This window comes from Aythya ferina (genome assembly GCF_964211825.1).
Source record: "Aythya ferina genome assembly, chromosome: 1".
Classification (NCBI taxonomy): domain Eukaryota; kingdom Metazoa; phylum Chordata; class Aves; order Anseriformes; family Anatidae; genus Aythya; species Aythya ferina.
Window position 1 is genome coordinate 152,454,120 of NC_140296.1, and position 17,279 is coordinate 152,471,398.

Below are 17,279 nucleotides of genomic sequence, written 5' to 3' on the forward strand. Positions count from 1 at the left end.
AAACACCACAAATGGAGAGAGTTTGGCCAGCCTCCGCAGTCAGCCTCGCTGCAGCCAAAGCTCGTTGCAATGTGGGAGAGGTGGGGTGGTGACTAAGGGCCAGGGTCTTTTTTTGCCTTTTTCTTTCCAGTTTTCCCCGCTTTTCATTGAACCCCTAGCTCTCAAGGGACCAATCCTCAGGCCAGCATTCAACACTTGCCATGGAGAGGACATAGATTTCCTCCCCGTGTGCTTATCTTCAGCTCTTTCATGACATTTTTGGATGGAGAGGGACCTTTGTTCGCATTCCGTGCTCCTCCCTATCCCAAACACCATCTCATCACCCCTGCTCTGCTGTGGCAATACTGTCCCATCGGTCCCCTAAGCCTTCCCCACCACATCTCTGCTTGTATGGGCTTAGGGCAGCCCTGTTTCTCTCTCTGTCCATCACCAAGAACAAGCTGGCCTTGGCTCATGACCAGGGCTGTTGGATTCTCTGCAAAACAACAGAGATTTTGTGGCATTTTCTCCACGGGATGCACTGCGGCCAAAGGCACCAGCTGCAGGTTCTCCCTTTGCCCCGCTCCTGGGGGTGGCATGGGGAAAGCAAGGTTTCAGCACAACAGCATCCTCTCCCCATCCAATTTCCCTGTGCAGTTCCACTTCTTTTTCTTGTGTTGGAGAAAATCAACACTGTCTTCTCTTCAAGCAGCGGCGGAAGGGTCAGGGCCATCAAATCCACACACAAAGCGCTCTTTTTAATTTGTTCTCCAAGTTCACCGTGAATCAGATGCAGCTACCAGCAAAAAACCAAGGGAGGCTTGACCGAGGAGCAGTCAGACACAACATCTGAAGAGGCTCCTTAGCCTTGCAAAATCCTGGCAGGCAATTTGAACACGAGAGATAGGCAAGCAGCCCGTTCTCGGGGTCTGTAATTAATTGCACGCAGTTCAAACCAGGAGACAGATGAGTTCCCGGCTTTTTGGAGTCCAAGCTGGATCAAAGAAGAGCGACAAAAAGCCCAGGCTGTCAAGGAACAGCCTCCAGGAGGCAACGCCAGCTGAGCGACAGCGGCTCGGCCCTCCTAGTGCAAGCAGCACCCTAGGAAACAGAGATCGTCCCCACCGTGCTCCCTCCTGGAGACTTCAATCTCTGACTCACAGGTACTTTTGGGCAGAGGGATTTTACCAGCTCAGACAGAGCCTACCTCTCCTCACCGTGAGTCTCGGTGCCTCTAAGCAATGCAAAGCAGTGACTGACACTTTGCCCTACAGCAGCGAGTCCCGGGGTTGAGTTGCACGTGGAGCCCACTGTTCATGGAGGACAATAAAGGAAAGAGTGAGCCGTAGAGCACAGACATGGGAGTTTTGTCACTATGGATACAGAAACGGGAGATTAAAGCATTTTTTTTCAGGTTCAGCTGAGAAACGGGACCCAATCGCCTCGCTGTAAACACGAAATTAGGGCCCGGGAGTCAAAAACAGGTGTGCAGAGCCCTGGTGGCCAGCGGTGCGACAGGACAAGGCAGCTGTCTTGTGGGGTTGTTTGGGGAAAACAAAAGACATAAATGAGTGAAAAATGCTGTTGATCCCACCCCGGGACTGCCTGAAGAGCCTTCATTGTAAGTACAGGCACAGGGAGACTCAAAATTAAAAGGCCAAATCCTCTGCGAGGAATTGAGTATAAATGGCAGATGAAAGCACGTCAGCTTCTCATAAATAAAGAAAAAGAAGAAAGAGAAGAGGTTTGGAGCCAACCAAACCAACTTGGGGGAGCAGGACCCCCTTTTCCCACTCTTGCTGAGCACCTCCCAGATCAGCACTATCAACGCACAGCTTCCATTCCCATGTCCACCTCCAAGGCTCCTCTTGGTGGCTCCATCCCTTCCAGTCTTTCCCCATGCCCATTTCTCACCTTTTGGCTTCTGTTTAATGAACTGTTAGTCTTTTGGAGGCTGCATCTTCAGCAAAAGAGGCCTGGGGAGAGAGCTGCGGCTGCAGCCTGGGTACAAGCTTGGTACATCTCGGAGAGGCACAGAAATGTGTTTTCCTTCAGCAGCAGAGCTGTTAAGAGGAGTTGGCACCAGCGAGAGAAGCATTGTCTAGCATTGCTATTCTTCTCTCTCTCCCCTTCAAGCCTTTAACAACAACTGCAGTTTCCCACCTATTTCAACTAACTTCTCTTTTTCCCCTGAAGAAAGGAGAGTCATTAGCATTTTTTACACTGTCAAATAGGGGTTCCCTTATAAAAATTATTCACAGCTAAGGGGAAAGCATTAGAAAAAAAAAAAAGGCATTGTTAACATGAAAGTCTCACTTAATACTTTACATTTCAAATACTGTAACTAGCTTTTTTTTCCCCTCCTTCCCCTTTCTCTGAATCTTCCGTACACAGCTTAAACATCATTAATAGCATTCGTTGCTATGGTGTTGGGCAGGCTGAGGTCTCTCTACTTGAAATCCTGAACTACACTTAATGCTGTACAACAGCTGGGTCAAGCCAACACCTTTGACTTTGACCCTTTTTTTTTTTTTTTCCCCAGTAAAATCAAAAGACCACTTCTCCATCCCTGTTGGTTCTTGGGATATATATATATTTTGTACTACAACGAGAAATGGGAATGTGAGAGAGGGAAAGAAAAAAAAAGGAAAGACAAAAAGAAAAACACAACATTTTAATTGGCTCAATGGAGCCTTTCCAAAAACTTTGACTGTTACATCAGAAAATCATGAAGGAGAATAAAAAAAGACCATCCCCTGAAAAGTTCCACAGAAGATTGTTTCTCATTTTCCCAAGCAGCTAAACATTTTAATAAACTAGGAAAATGAGACTGTAAAACCACAACATCTGACAGCAAGCCCCAGGGGCAGGAACCATTCCTGAAACTAATTTTAACTCAGGTTTTAACGTTGATCAGATTTCAAGAGGAGAATGTCCCCTTAAGCTGTCTCTCTGTTCTTAGAGAAACCCTGGGTGGGTTGTGTTGGTTTTTTTTTCGCCAACTCTGAGAAACAATTTTCTTTGCAGCACGTTGTCGTCACAGGCATAGCAGGACTTTTCTGTCAGTTGTTACTCTACAGCCCAAGAGATGCCCTGCCCCAGACAGATTCTCGTCTCTTCTCAGTTTCGTTCTGAGACCTTTCCCATAGAAGTGGCATGGCTCCAGCAGCAAAGCCTGGTCTTAAACCCATCCCCATGTGGCTGCTCAAGGACCCAACCCATTTAACATCTGATCTTCAGCCATGAAGAAGGCACCAGGCCAATTCAGACCAGCTGAGGCCAGGATCCAATGCAAGCTTCCAGTTTCTTCCCAGGGAAGCAAGTGTGCTGGACCAGCTTCATCTTCCCCAGGCACCCGAATCTCATTGTGTTTTAACCACCGCCAGGGCATCTACAGATAGGGCTGGCATTTTAACGCCACGACTCAGTTAACAACACAGCTGTGAACTTGAATGGGCAAAAAAACAAAACATCCAAGTAGTGTAGGTTTCTCTTGAAGACTCCCATTTCTTCTCATGGAAACATTTTTTGTCTTCTGGATAAGCTCAAACAAAATCATTTGCCCTTTGGGCAGGACTTCTTTATGCTGCAGCTACCTTCTAAAACCCGGCTTGTCTCTATTTTGAGCTCCATTTCACGTAGCTGTGTGAGCCCAGTGCTTTGCAGTTTTCCAGGAATGGTCAATGGCATCAAGTAGCCCCTGCCCCTGCTCAGCATGATTCTCCAGTTCAAAGGCACATTGTGCAGGAGCAGAAAGCAGAGCTCTCTGCTGCTTCACAAGCTGCCTAATGCCCGCAAGAATGACCGGGCTGGAAAACAGCTCCGCAAACGCCTGCTTTCTTCTTTGCCAGTAATTAAAGTGCTCATTTATTTCTAGGTCCCTCCTTGCTGAGGTAGAAGGTATTTCTGATGCCTTACCTTTAAGCTTTGTGCATGCTGTGTAGGGGATGCTGTTGTTTGGGGGGTGAGGGTGGGACGGGGTGACAGGGTGACCCGTTTTTTGCATGGTAGAGGCACAGCGAGAGTCCCCCTTGGCTCCTCCAGCCCACCAGCAGGCTTAGTCAGATCAGCAGCATCAAAGCCGAGCAGCTCTTTGGAGAAAGGGCATTTGTTCTTTCATCCAGAGATTACAGGAATCTCTCACAGATCCCAGCAGCCTGTTTTGAAACACTCTTTAAAGAGAAATACCTGTTTGTGGTGCCACCTGCCATCTAAAGCAGTCTCTTCGCCTTCCAGCTTTCCTTGCAACGCTCTCCCCCAGACATTTATCCATGTGTCCAAGGACAAAATGGTGCCAAAGTTCATTCCCCATCGAGCAGAATTGCCCAGCTTTTGTGGCAGAGCTGAGGGCTCCCCGTAAATGTGCCAGAGAGCTTGTAACCTATTTGGGCCGGCTCCTTCTCCCTGTTGCGCTCAGCAGGGACAGCAGGAAGGCAGAAAGCAGCTCTTAGCATCTGGAGGAAAGAAATGCAGAGATAAAAAGCTCTTTGCCCTGCTGTTTCCATTCCTTCATGACTTAATTTTTTTCGGTCGGGGCACAGAGAAGATTATAAAGCTGTAACCTCTAATCCGCTCCTGAGCACTCCTTCTCCATCTCTTCCTTTCTCCTCTCTTTCAGCCAGTTCTAATCCTCTGTGTCTCCTCTCTCGCAGGTAGGAATTGGAGTCTAATCTCAGACGACAGGTTGGTAATTAGAGCAAAAGATTATCCTGACCCCATATCAGGAAGGTAAAAAGAGAGGAATAATGCAGGGCCATCCAAGATCAAGCCTTCAATGTTCAGTAAAGGAACCATCCTCATCTCTGTCTGTCCTACTGTCTTCCCCATTCTGCATCCTCTCCCTTGTCCTAGCCAAGGGGGATTCCTGATTTCTTGTATTTCCTGCCCGTCTCCCCTCAGCCAGACAGGAACTGTGTTTTTCCAGCACTCATTCAGCACAGAAATGGCCACATTTTCCATTTCTGAAGGGAGGGCAGAGTCAGAGTTTAACTAGGCAGAGACTCGGCCAAGGGGCTGTGGCTGGGAAAAGTGGGAAATGGGGAAAGCACAAGCAGGTACGGAGGAAGGAAGCCTGCTCAGAGAGGCTGGAGCCAAAGTATGCTGTCAGCGAACCCCAGCCTGGCACTGGGTACCCTGACCCAGGGCTTTTATAGTCCAGCAAGATGAATCCACAGCAGCCGTGCCCATCTCCACCCAGTCCTTTTTCTGCTTTGGCACTGATCTCTCTTGTCCCGTATCACCGGTACTCAGCAAGGACCCAAGACTGCCACAGCAAAGGGGAAGTTGGGAGCGCTGAGCTTCTTCCGTGTCTCACCCCCTACAAGCACAAGGTCGGCAGGACCCACTGTAGCTGGGGCTTGGGCATCACCAGCCAGCAGCCTGCAGGCACCAGGAGGTGTCGGGGTAGAGGTGGCAGTGGAGCGATCGAAACCTGCTGGGGAAAGAGTGAAGGAGGATCAGGAGGCAGTTTTTACTGCAGGGCAAAGCTAGAGAATGAAAGACTTCTCCCTCGTGCCACATCCCACCCACACCAGATGCTGTCCCTGCATTACAGTGCTCCAGGACTGGCTGTTCATCTTATGGTGTCTCGTCTTGGCACAGCGGGGCAGCCAAACCTTCCTCCAACACCTCAATCCTGCCCTGGACCATGTATCCCAAGCCCATGGATCACCAGCCCCCACTACGTGGTTCTCTGGATGGTCTTTTCATTGCCTGGTGGCTTCCTACCCCTGCTGTCTCCAGCCAAAAACTTCTTACCCATGCTCTGCAAATAGCAGCTTTAGGTTTATTCACTCAAACCAGAGAAAGTAAATCAAAGAACGCTTTTGTTTGCGGTCATCCTGAAGTAAACCTTTTTCTTTTCTCCCTTCAATTTCCTCAGCAAAGCAAAGTAAAATAAAGCACAATTTCCTCTCCTGAGTTTAGAAGAACATTTCAGTTCCTGTCCCAGAGGTAAAAGGTTAGCTTGTTCATTCTCAGTGTGAAATAAATGGTAAAACTTTTGGCTCGGTAACTGTCCAAATAAAATGTTACGATACTTCTTTTCTTTCCGTTCATCCAATAGGGTTTTCAAAGTTTGTAAGTGTTCACAAACATCTTAATGCTGGTGTGCTCCTCACCCGATAAGCCATGCGACTGCAAGGTTTCTGTCCCTCACTCTAGACCTCCCACACCCCATTTAGCTGCCTCCCCTTCCCAGCCTATTGTCTGACAGCTCAAACCATGGAGTGGCCCAGATCACTCATGCCCCGTACCTTGAGGGATCTTCCTGCAGTGAGAAGGGACCACTCAGTTCAATAACATTGAGCTTGTTCTCAAAGACACCATAGCTGAGTGTGACCTGCAAAGAGGAGTGGGGAGAAAGGAGCAGGGAGGGTGAGGAGGTGAGCTCAGGAGCAAGGAACTTGCTTTGGGTAACAAAAGCTCGTGTTCTTTTTCCTTCTCTGCTGGCTTGGCCTCTGCCTTCCACCTCTCCTCTCCTCCTGCCCATAATGGTCCATCACTTGAGTCCTTGGCCCTCTCCAAGCCCCCTACACCCCTTGTTATCTCCCCATGCAAGGAGGATGTGGTGTAAAGCCCCCTTCCCCAAAAATCAGCATTTCTCCATGTCCTTTTGCCATGTTCCCCCAGTCCTCCCATCACTCCCTGTACCCGTGTTCCCCACCACTGACCCTGGGCCACTGTGACTGTCACCTGTGCTGCAGGCACCCTCTGCTCCTTATTGCTTCTCCCCTTCCTCGCACACCTCTCTCTTGTTCTGTTTCCCCTGCTCACCTGCTGCGTGAGGCGGGAGGTGGGGATGAGCTGCAGGTTCTCCAGGTGGGAGTGGAAGAGGGCGTTGGGCAGCAGCTGCCCACCAACTTTGCACTCGATGATGTACCCCATGGTGCAGTCATCCGGCAGGCGGATGAGCTCTGAAGTGCTCAGGAAGTTCCTGCCGCTGGAAGAGAGCAGAGCTGGGTGGGTTAGGAGAAGGAGGTGGGGAGATATAGGCAACCACTTCACTGAAAACCAGAATAAACCTTGAAACAAGGCAAGAATCCCCCAGTCCCACCTGTAGATGTAGGAGTGTGTTTGCTCTTCAACCACACCCAGCCATGCAGTCCCACCAAGTATTTGATGCTGTCCCTGATATATATCCTCAGCGAGCTGATTCAGAGAGCTTGCAGAGGCTGTGCCAAGTTAGTTCTCCAGCTGTTTGGTGAGCTGCACTGAGTCATTCAGGGGTCAGACAAGCCAGCACAAGAGAAATGGCAGGACTGCATGGCCAGGACCAGGAGGAAGAGGGAACGGGACAATCTTTCAGCTGAAATGAGCTGCTCATTGGCTTCACCCTATTGCAGCACCACAGACTTGCTTTGATGACAGGGTAAACCTCGCTTCAGGGCTCTTGTAACTGGAAGCAGCCACATGACACAAAGCGCCGTCTACTCTAACACGCCCCTCAGCTAGTTCAAATGGGTTTAAAGCCTTTTAACACAGTAGTGGCAGCCTTTATGACAGATTAGGTGTTTTCTGTCCATGCCACTTTAATTTTACCCTGGATCACAGACCATTTTCCTGTCTGGGTCTAGCACAGCACATGTATCATGGCCTTCAGCTAAACCAGCAAAAACAGGACCACCTGGTGTACATCAGATCTGTCTTTCTGGCTATGCAAAGATCTGGTTAAGGCTGGCACAGATGTTTCCTGTTGATATATGCACATATAGCCTGTTACACAACCTAGGGCATCCTGGAAAACATCTTCTTGTAGGCTGGGCTAACGCAAGACCCCGGGACCTGTTCTCTGTGCATCAAGATGAGGAAATGACAGTGGCCACTGTAAGAGGGTTTGGGGTGGGGAAACGGAAAATTAGTTCAGGAGGGAGGCAGAGGAGATTGGAAAGAGGAAGAGCGAGGGGAGATACACAGACAGGGAAAATACTTAGGAAAAGAATCAGAAGAAGCTGAAATAAAAGGGAAGGAGGGTGGGGGAATAACCAAGAGCTGAAAGGAGTTGGGGAGGAGGGAGTGCGTCATCCTATGATCACGTCTGCTGACGTGCCTGCTGTTGTCTCTTTTTAATCAGGTGGGAGACCCACCCACTACATCCTTCCTCCAGTCCCACATGCTTACAGATTTGAAGCGCGTGGCACTCTGCACCCTTGCAAACATCCTTGCAAGCATCACAGACACAAATCCAGATTTGACGCTGCCAGGGATCACTGTGTGTCTGTGTTCCTAATCCCCAAAGGCTCATATACCCACCGGCTGCACAGCTCACCTGGCCCAAGGCACCATCTTCCTTGCCAGCTTTCGGCTGATGCAGAACCCGGCCCCTCCTGTGGCAAACCAGAAGTGCACGGATTTCTGGAGAGAAACAGCAGAACAAATCAATGGCAGAGGCTCAGAGGAACATCATGCTCCTGGAGATGGGAATGCTGGAAACCCAGCTTTGACACAGAGATAAACAGAGCCCTATTGTCACCCCAAAACTGCTGCCCAGAGGGACGTGGTAGTAGTACAGCACCAATTTTGATCTCACATGGCTGGGAAGCCAGGATGAGCAAGGCTGCTCTCATGGCACTCTGAGCTCAAAGAGAAAAATGAGCAAGCAGAGGCGGAGAGACCACTGGCCAAATCACATCGTGCGTGCTAAGGAAGGCTAGCTGGAAATCCAGGCTGAGTTCTGCCAGCCTGCTAGAGCAGGGCTGATCCATCCCAAGGCAGGCTGATCTCCTTGCAGATGGGCACCCAACGGAGCAGCAGCACCATGAGACATCACTTTCCCTTCCTCTAGGTAGACTGGAGTGAGTCAATGCATGTTACTGCGTTCAGACAGGACCGGTGTGTTCTCAGCTGTCTCTTGCTCCTGGGACCTTTCTCTCATCAGGGTCCAGCTGATGAGCCACAGTATTAAATAAAACATACCGTCTGGTTGTTGCGCAGCGTTTCAGAGGCCCGGATGGGTCGGTTCAGGCTGGGTTTCCCCAGGTAGACATCCCGCGTCGGGGAGTAGGAGGACAGCAGCTGCAGGAGGGCCTGAGGGTTCAGATAGTTGTCGTCATCCAAATGGCAGAACCAGCTGGAGGGAGACGGGAGCGAAGACACAAGAGGATGGCAGTAAGGAGGTGCCGGCAGCCCCGTGGGGTTTCCCTCAGGCAGCAGCCCCAGCTCACCTCCGGCCACTGGCCAGGAACGCGTCGAACTCTGCGGCCATCTTGCAGGAGAGGGCCGGGTGGCTGTGCTCGGTGGAGCAGTTGGTGAACACCACATGGTCGCCTGCGGGGAAAAAAAAAAAGGCTGAGGCTCAGGGCTGGCCCACATGGCCACGGAGAGGACCTCTGGGCAGGAGGGAAGAGGTTTGCTCACGCCCAGCTTCCTCTCGCCCCCCCTGATCCAAGCCTGCCATGATGTGGGCATCTTCCACCTGCTCGCCTCTTCCCCCATCAACCCCAAGCAGTTCACTACACACAACCCTTCTCTGAGCTCTAACCCAAACCATTTTGTGATTCTTATAGCTAGACTCCACCCCACAAATGGTACAATAAGGACAAGAGCTTAGTCATCAGCTCAGCACTCTACTTTCCCCTTGCCACCACTGCACCTCGCAGAGAGCAGCTCCCTTATCACCACCTCACTGTGTCCCACAGCCACAGAAGTCCCATCCTTCCCCCAACCTAGGAAAAGAAGCCAGGAGAAAGCAAAGCATCTTGCCCAAGGCTAGGTCCCCTGCTAGCTGCACTTCCACCCTGCCCATGGCCAGACAAGGTACAGGGTGAGGTTTTCTCCCTGGGTGCTTGTGCTGCATGCCTGGAGCCAGCCGTCTGGCCAGCCAAAGGCCACGAAAGCTTAGAAACTGAAGGCAAGAAGAGTGAGGTGGTGATGTGGGAAAGGTGGTTACCCATTCTCCTCTTCAGGGCATCATCTTCTTCATCGGTGAAGACGTACGTCTGGGGAGATGAGAAAACGAGGTTACTGCCAGGCCTGGAGCTGGTGCTGCTCCTGGCCACCCACCCCAAGGCAGGCCTTGCTGCCATGCTCCCATGCCAGGCACCAGGCAGCAGAGGAACAGAGGGACAGTGGCTGCCCCACTGCTCCCCCTTCCCAATTAAACCTCTCAAAACCCTCAAAGGAGATGCACACAGACCCCAACACTGCACGTCTTGCCCTGCTGTTGCTTCGTGCTGCTTCCTCCCCATGCACAGGATGGGCTTTGCAGGGGCTGCTCATTGCCCTGAGCAGGATCGGCGCTTCCTTTGCCACCCAACATCCCCCCGCCAGCACCATCCCTGCTCGTGTTGCTTTATTTTTCCCCCTGAAGCCTTGAGAAGAGGGACAAGAGGACCTGCAACACCAAGCAAGGGGTTGAGGGAGGCCTGGCTTTGGTGTCAGTTGCAGAAAAAATGCATGCATTGTGGTTGAACGATGCTCGAGTTGAAAGGAGAACATCTGTTTGTGTGATAAGTGTGCACAGCCCCCTGCTGCTTGCCTGCCTCCTCCTCCTCTTCCTCCACCCCCAGGCTCTCTAATCCCCCTCTCTGCCATTATGTGGCATGTCTCCCCCTCCTCAGGGCCAGCCAGGGATCAGGGCTCGGGGAGAAAAGCTTTCCTCAGGCAGAAAATGAGCTTTCATGAAATTAAAAAGGAGGCACAAGCCTTAAACAGTCTCTCCACCAGCTGCCTGCAGGCTGGTTAAACAGCACCTGGGCAGGGACAAAAGGCACAAGGCAGATGGACACCAGCTCGTAGGAGCTGTCATTGCTCTGATGAGCTGAGTTTCTTTCCCTCTACATCTCCCTGCATCCCATGCATTTGGGTTGGGTGATGTGCCCCCGCCAGCGAGGTGTGGGAAGAGAAATGATCTAAACATTAGATCGATAAACAGCAAGGAAGGCAGTGAAGGACCCTCAGAGATCACCCAGCCAAGCAGAGATGGCAGGATGGGCTCACAGTCTCAAATGTCTGAGCTGCAGTGACTCGGTGAATTCCCCTCCCACAGCTGATTGCAATAACTGACCGTGCACACAGTCCTACCTGACCCCAGTGACAGACCCGCTTGGTTTAAGAAATTTCCAAGGTAATCAGAGGACAGGAAGCAATTAGCAAAGTCTCAAGTGAAGGAGTTGCACTAGGTCAGGCAACTGTACCCTAAGGTTCAGGCACAGCAGGCATTCACAGTGACACGGGATTTCCCTTGCTAGCACATTTAAAGGCAGAAATTTCCACCATGACAAATAATTCATCTTAAGAAAACAGTTCCGAAACCCTTGAAACTTCCTGATGTTTTCAAAAAACAGAAATATTGTTGCTAGAAATGACTTGCTTACAGGTATAAAACCATCCAGAAATCATGTGCCTAACCAACGTCATGTCTGACTGACTTAAAATGGGGATGTGTACCTTCTTCTAGGTTTTCTATTTGTGAAAACACCCCAAGGCTCCCACTTTCCTCTTGATGCGAGGTGGAGAATGCTGTTTTAGAGACACCTGATATGCTCCTGCAGGAACCCAAGGCTGAAGGAGCATCATCACCATGGGAAACATCAAACCCTCCAACAGAACTGGAATAAAGAGGCTACGAGTGTGGATGCTGGGTTGGAGAGAAGCAGCCCCTCTACCATATCCACCCCCCTGTGCTTCACCAGACCATCTGTGGGGCCGTGCAGGAGCAGAGAAGGTGGCTGGGTGGGAAAGGGTGTCTGATGGACAGAGGTGTTAGCAGTGATACAGAGCTGCTGGTGCCAAGGGGCTTGGACTGGCAGCTCTCCATGAACATAGGTGCCCACGTCATGGATAAACGCTAGATTTTGAGGTTTCCTCAGCCCAAAATTTAGAAACAAAGAAATGAAAACTAGAAAAAGGGAATACACATGTGGAACCTGACAGTCCAGGGTCACATTAATCTCCGAGGCTGTCCCTTTTCCAGGAAGAAACGGCCTCCAAAATGCAAATGCATCAACAGGGTTAATGGTGTGTCTGGGCAGAGAAGAGATTCAAAATCTACACTGCATTCACAACACTGAAAATGTGAAAAACTTCTGAGGATGGGTCATTCAAAGTTTTCATTTCCATCAGCTGGATGTTTGGCTTGCTGTAAGGAGGGGAGGTTGCTAGAATTCGTTTGTGTTACTGAACGAAATGCCATTTCAGACCTGAAATCGAGACTTATTTTCATCCAAACCACGGGGGCTAAGAGTTCCAGCCACTTCAAGATGCTGTCCAGCCTTAACAGCCATCAAAACTGACACTTCTGCTTAGATGAAGCCTTTTCTCAGTAATGGGCTTGAAATGATTTCTACAGCAAGTTCCAGCGAAAAGTTTGCACTGGATTAGTTCTCAAGAGAGAGATCACAATCTGGCTCCTGGAAGAGCACCCACCCTGTACTTCCCTTTCCCCACCTCCCACCAGCTGAACAACTTCTGCTTAAACAGTGCAATTTCAAGGGAAATCCTCTCTCTCTCATTATACCCAAACAGAGTCCAACACAGAAGACTTTTAATTTGGCTCCTGTGCAATCTCTCCTAATCATAAAAGGCCACAGCTGGTCCTGCCTCCTGGCGCAGTCACCTAAGCCTGGCCTTTGAGGTCTGGGTTACTTCCTTCGGGAGGACACCGTGCAGGTAACCAGCTCTGAAGCCAGGCTTGGCATCAGGAGCACAGCCAGCTGCCAAAATTTCCCCACTGGCTACCTGCGGAGAGGGACACGCTGAATCAGTCTCCAGCGATGAGTTAGAGCCAGCGAGAGAGCAAAGTGGCAGGTCAGCCCTAGAAGACAGTTCCTGCACATCAGTGCTTCCAAGACCTGGGTTTTAAAGCCTATAAAAATTCATTAGTAGGAGCTCTAGCAACCTGTCCATGGCCACATGACAATTAAATAACCTGTGCAAACTGAGAGCTCTCTTTCTCTCTTTTTTTCTTCCTGCTAAGCAAGGGTTTCTATGTTGTCAATTTTTCAGAACTAACCCTTTCCCCTACCTCCAAGTACAACCCAACAGTTTTTTTATTTGTTTGTTTGCTTGCTTGCTTTTTAAATAAAGGAAAGAAAAACTTTTAGCTTTCATGTATTTCTCTTTGCCTCTCTCCCCCTCTCCTGCCCTTAAGCCCAGTTAGTAAAAAAACAGAAGAAACAAATGGAAAATTTGGGGTGAGGCAGGGAGGGGAAGCAGACAGGAGGGAAGGAAAGCCCTGAGCTTCCAACAGCATCTGATAGCAATGGAAAAGCACTTTAAAAATGACTGACCCTCCCATTCAACCCCTCGCTTCCCATTCTTCTGCTCAGTTCGTGGAGCATTTCCTACTGGGCTGGCAGCAGCACAGAAAATTCACCACCTCATCCCAGGCTGGGACTTCATTTGTCTGTCAAAAAGAGACGGCCAGGTGAGCATGGGGGAGCTGCCGTCTGATTCCTGCCATCTGCAGGACGGCCAGACATCTGTCTGTCGATCACACGAGGAGGGCAAGGTCAGGGGCTCCTTGCAAACCTGCTCCAAAAGCCTTTTTGGTGGTCTTTGATGCCGGCGTGGGCACATGGCGTGGTTTGGCTTCTCCAAAGAGCTGTTGGGCTGAGGGCAGGAACGGGTGGGTGGGGAGGAGAAGTGTGTCTGGAGGAGGAAGCAGGGTATCTCAGATGCTAAGATGGACGCGCAGACAGGAGAGGAAGTGTGCCCGAAATAGGACACGGCTTCCTGTGACAACCGCAGCAGACCAGACGGTTGCAGCACCAGAAAGTGGAAAACCACCCTTACCCAGAAAACCCTGCCTTGCTTCGAGCGCTCTCCTACCCAAAAACCTCCACCCCCATCTGCCTTCTTTGCTGAGGCCTGAATTCACCTCGTTAAACCAGGGGGAGCCTCAGCGCCAAGCCTTGCAAACCCATGGCACGAGGAGGCAGAAGGCCACCATTTCAGACGGCTCCTGGAAGACCTGCGCTCCCCCTCCGGTGCGGCTGGGGCCGTCTGCGGTGTCAGTGGTTAAAGAAAATGAAAGCAAATCCCCGACACCTCAAGCCAAAAGAGTCAGGATTAGTTTAGGGGATGGCGACGCTTGCTGAGAGCGCTCATCCTCACAGCCTGCATGTGAAGAGCCCACAGAGGCTCTTCAACCTCTCTGACCACCACAATCTGGCCACCAGTGGAAGCTCTTCAGCTTCTCTGGCCACCCTCCCCATCAACCAGGTACCAAAGCAACATTTTGCTGGGTAGCACCCACCATTCGGTATGAACACAGGGGAGAGTTAGGGAAAACGAGGCAAAGGGTGGGACCGCAGTACCCAATTTCCCCTTCCATTGGCTTTGTCCCTCCCTACAGACACCCCGTCCCCAATCCCACCGCCAAGCAACCCCTCTGCAGCCCAAATCCACACGCTCACCTGCTCTCTTGCCCGGGCTATCCACGTGTCCAGGAGCAGCTCCATCCTGCTCTGGTGAAATCTCTTGGTGGTCTTCACCGCTATGAAGACGTCTCCAAGGGTCAGGCTTCCTTGGGTCCTGTATTCCTCCGGAGGCTGAATCTGCAGGTTCTGCCCCCTGCCTCCACCTCTCACGGCATCTTCTGAACTTTTTTGTGTCCATCGCTCCGGGTTCTCCAGCATCCCGTCTCTGAGCCCCGGGGATGTTTCTCCAGATGTTTCCTGAGCCCCACGGTGCCGTACGGAGAGGAGGGCCACGCTGACCAGGAAAACTGCTGCTCCAGACAGACCACGGAGGAGCCGGCGGCCCATGGCTGACGTACCTCCACCAGAACCTGCCCACGCTTCTCTAAACCTTCTGCAGGGCAGGACGAGCCGAGAGCGAGGAACAAATAGGCTGAGGCCGAGGACTGGGGTGGGTGAAGATCCGAAATCCAAAGTGACAGCAGTCCCCGAGGAGAGAGATGAAGCGAGGGGAATTTCCACAGACCGAGGGGGGCTTGATCACCCAGCGAGGCAGGGACGCGTGGCAGGAAAACACTCCGGGACGACTGGTGGGTGGCTGGTACAGCTCGCCAGGAGGAAAGCGAGCATCCCTGCTCCTGGTGGAGAAGACGAGGGTCCTGGGCTGGGGGTGGAGAGGGTGCCAGAGGAGATCAGAGCCATCGAGGGGGAGCCCAGACCGAAGACATCAGTTCCCCAGAAGACCCCAGCCTGCGCACCCAAGCCAGGGGCTCCGTGGCGGACGCATGGGGCCGGAGCAGGGCTGTGGGAAGGAGCTGGGTGCCATGCGAGCAGCTGGTCTGTCTGTCCGTCCACCTGCTCCCTCAGTGCAGCTCAGTCTTGCTCCCTGCCAGCCCCGGTCCCGCCTCCGGGCATGGGGCGGAGCACCAGCCCCGGGGGGAGGAAGAGGATGGAGGGTGGAGGATGAAGGGGGGCAGCCCCCAGCCTGATAGCGGGGTTTGCTTCGCCTCACCCGCTGTGCCAAGACCCCAGGCTGGGCCCTCTCGCAGGTGGCGAGCAGCTGATGTGGGGGAACAAACCTGTTGCTGTGAAAGCCCAGCTCCCCGAGGGGCTCCCAGTCCTATTTTGGGGGCCCCAAGCCCTGTTTAATGTTACGGGAGGAGGGAAGGGGGAACAGGTGCAGGTTCAGGTGAGCTGTTGTTGGGAAGAAACATGTTTTTGCACAAAATCCCCCTGCTCCAGAGCTTTCACCACTCCGAATCCCTGCCTTTTTACCCCACACTGCCTCCCAAAACAGGACTCTGGGTCTCCTGCTACCCCCATACGCCCTCTAAAAAGAACCCCGGACAAGTCCTGTAGGAAACTGGCACATCCAGCTCCTTCCCCATCTGTCCCATGGGGGTACGGAGAGGCAACCAGGATGGGGGGGCTGGTGCCTGCACCCCCACCCCAGCTTCGGAGGCGTGGGGACAGCAGGAGGACAGTGCTCTACATAAGCTGCTGAAATCAGGGCGCCTCCTGAGGGAGCTACAAGCTGTGGGCATAGCCAAAAAAAATAAAAATAAAAGGGAATAAGATGAGGGGGGCACAGCTTGCAGGGTGTGCTGTGTGACAAAGCCTCCCCCCAGCCATGCACATGCCAGATCATGGGATCCTATAAAAGAGGGGCAGGGCAGGGATCAGGGTTCCTCTGTTCCACACTCCCACCATGTGGCGGGGACACAGGGAAGACCTCCCCACCTTACCAAAACCCAGTTTCCCCAGGCCTCGTACATACACTTTGATCCCAGCCCTGTCCCTGGTTCCAGCCTTTTCTTTTGTAAGGCAGAAATCACCGAATCTGCTTCTATCCTCTCTTCTCATGTGTTTCTCCTATCCTATAAGCCCACTGGACTTCTCCTGGAGCAAGAACATCTTCAGAGCATCTCCCAAACCCCTTCAGAGGGTCCCTGCAGGCTTTATTTTTAGACACATTTGACTGCTGGGGCTTTCTTACACCTATTTGGGGCAGGGGGTTGTCATTCACCTTCAGGCTTTAATTTACCACAGGGACATGAAGCTGGCACGACCGAACCGCTGCCACCCCACCAAATACTGGGGTTGCTCCCGTGGCTAGCCATTGCTCCAGAGCCAGAAATGACCCTCTCTGAGGATTTTGGCCACCCAGGTGAAGCTCCAGGCAGCTTCCATGGCTCCTAAGCATCCTGCAGCACCTCCCATCCCTGCCCTGGGTCTTCTGCGAGAGAAAGGGGGACACAGGTGGAAGAACCCCAAAAGAGCCTTTTGGGGGCTGCAAGGCTGACCCCAAATCAACCTTGGTGGTTTTGGGCAGCAGAGCAGGTCAGACCTGACCACATACAAACCAAAATACTCCTAAAACTAGAGGTGACCCCATGCTGCTGCAGCTCCCTGGGGACAGCGTGGAGAGGGCTGGTGACCTCCCTCGGGGACACACCTGCCACTAGGCCTCTGCCCTCCCCAGAGGGAGAAAATTTGCTCTCGGTGACTTTACAAGGGGGTTGTACAAGGCTCTTACAGCTGGTAATTGATGCCCGGGGCTGCTAATTGCATTCTGCCCGTTTACCTAACCCGTGACTCATTCCTCAGAGCATGCAGCTGCCCCCCCCCAGGGACAAAAATGAGGTGGGCTGGGGTGTGCAGGGCAGGGGGGCGTAATGTTTGCCTTGGAGCCCTCTGCCCCGTTTCTCACCCGTGTCCAGGACTAGTTGGAGCTGGATTTTGAAAGCCTCGGGGGAGACGAGCTGGATAAAAAGAGGACCTGAAGAAGGCTGGGAGCAGGCGAGGCAGTGCCGCCTAGCGCTCGGAGAGCCAGACAGTGCCAACCTGCCTCCCAACACCACCTTTCTGTGCCTCAGATTCCCTCCTGGCACCAACACTGATGGCCCTGCAAGGTGTGTGGAAAGGTCTGCTTTATTTTTTGGG

The 17,279-nt window shown here is 52.0% G+C and overlaps 1 protein-coding gene across 2 annotated transcripts; it reads right to left on the reverse strand.

Annotated features, from left to right (window-relative positions):
* Nucleotides 1–2,638: 2,638 nt before the first annotated feature.
* On the reverse strand, nt 2,639–15,232 carry MFNG (MFNG O-fucosylpeptide 3-beta-N-acetylglucosaminyltransferase). 2 transcript variants are annotated; one of them, XM_084526183.1, is made up of 8 exons: nt 14,334–15,232; nt 9,866–9,914; nt 9,141–9,243; nt 8,893–9,046; nt 8,246–8,331; nt 6,754–6,919; nt 6,234–6,319; nt 2,639–5,410 (listed from the first exon to the last, which is right to left on the reverse strand). In XM_084526183.1, the coding sequence occupies exons 1-8, from the start codon at nt 14,682–14,684 to the stop codon at nt 5,344–5,346; spliced, it is 1,062 nt and encodes a 353-aa protein (XP_084382309.1). In that variant the 5' UTR covers nt 14,685–15,232; the 3' UTR covers nt 2,639–5,343. The 2 variants fall into 2 exon arrangements, with proteins under 2 accessions (XP_084382309.1, XP_084382308.1); XM_084526182.1 differs by having other exon boundaries at nt 2,639–5,413.
* Nucleotides 15,233–17,279: the final 2,047 nt, after the last annotated feature.

Excerpts from the sequence above, each read along its gene's own strand:
- MFNG (XM_084526182.1), bottom strand. The coding sequence starts at position 14,684 with ATGGGCCGCCGGCTCCTCCGTGGTCTGTCTGGAGCAGCAGTTTTCCTG. Across the intron at positions 9,047-9,140 it reads TTCCTGGCCAGTGGCCGGAG|CTGGTTCTGCCATTTGGATG; the intron begins GTGAGCTGGGGC and ends GTCTCCCTCCAG. Across the intron at positions 8,332-8,892 it reads CGCTGCGCAACAACCAGACG|AAATCCGTGCACTTCTGGTT; the intron begins GTATGTTTTATT and ends GTTTCTCTCCAG.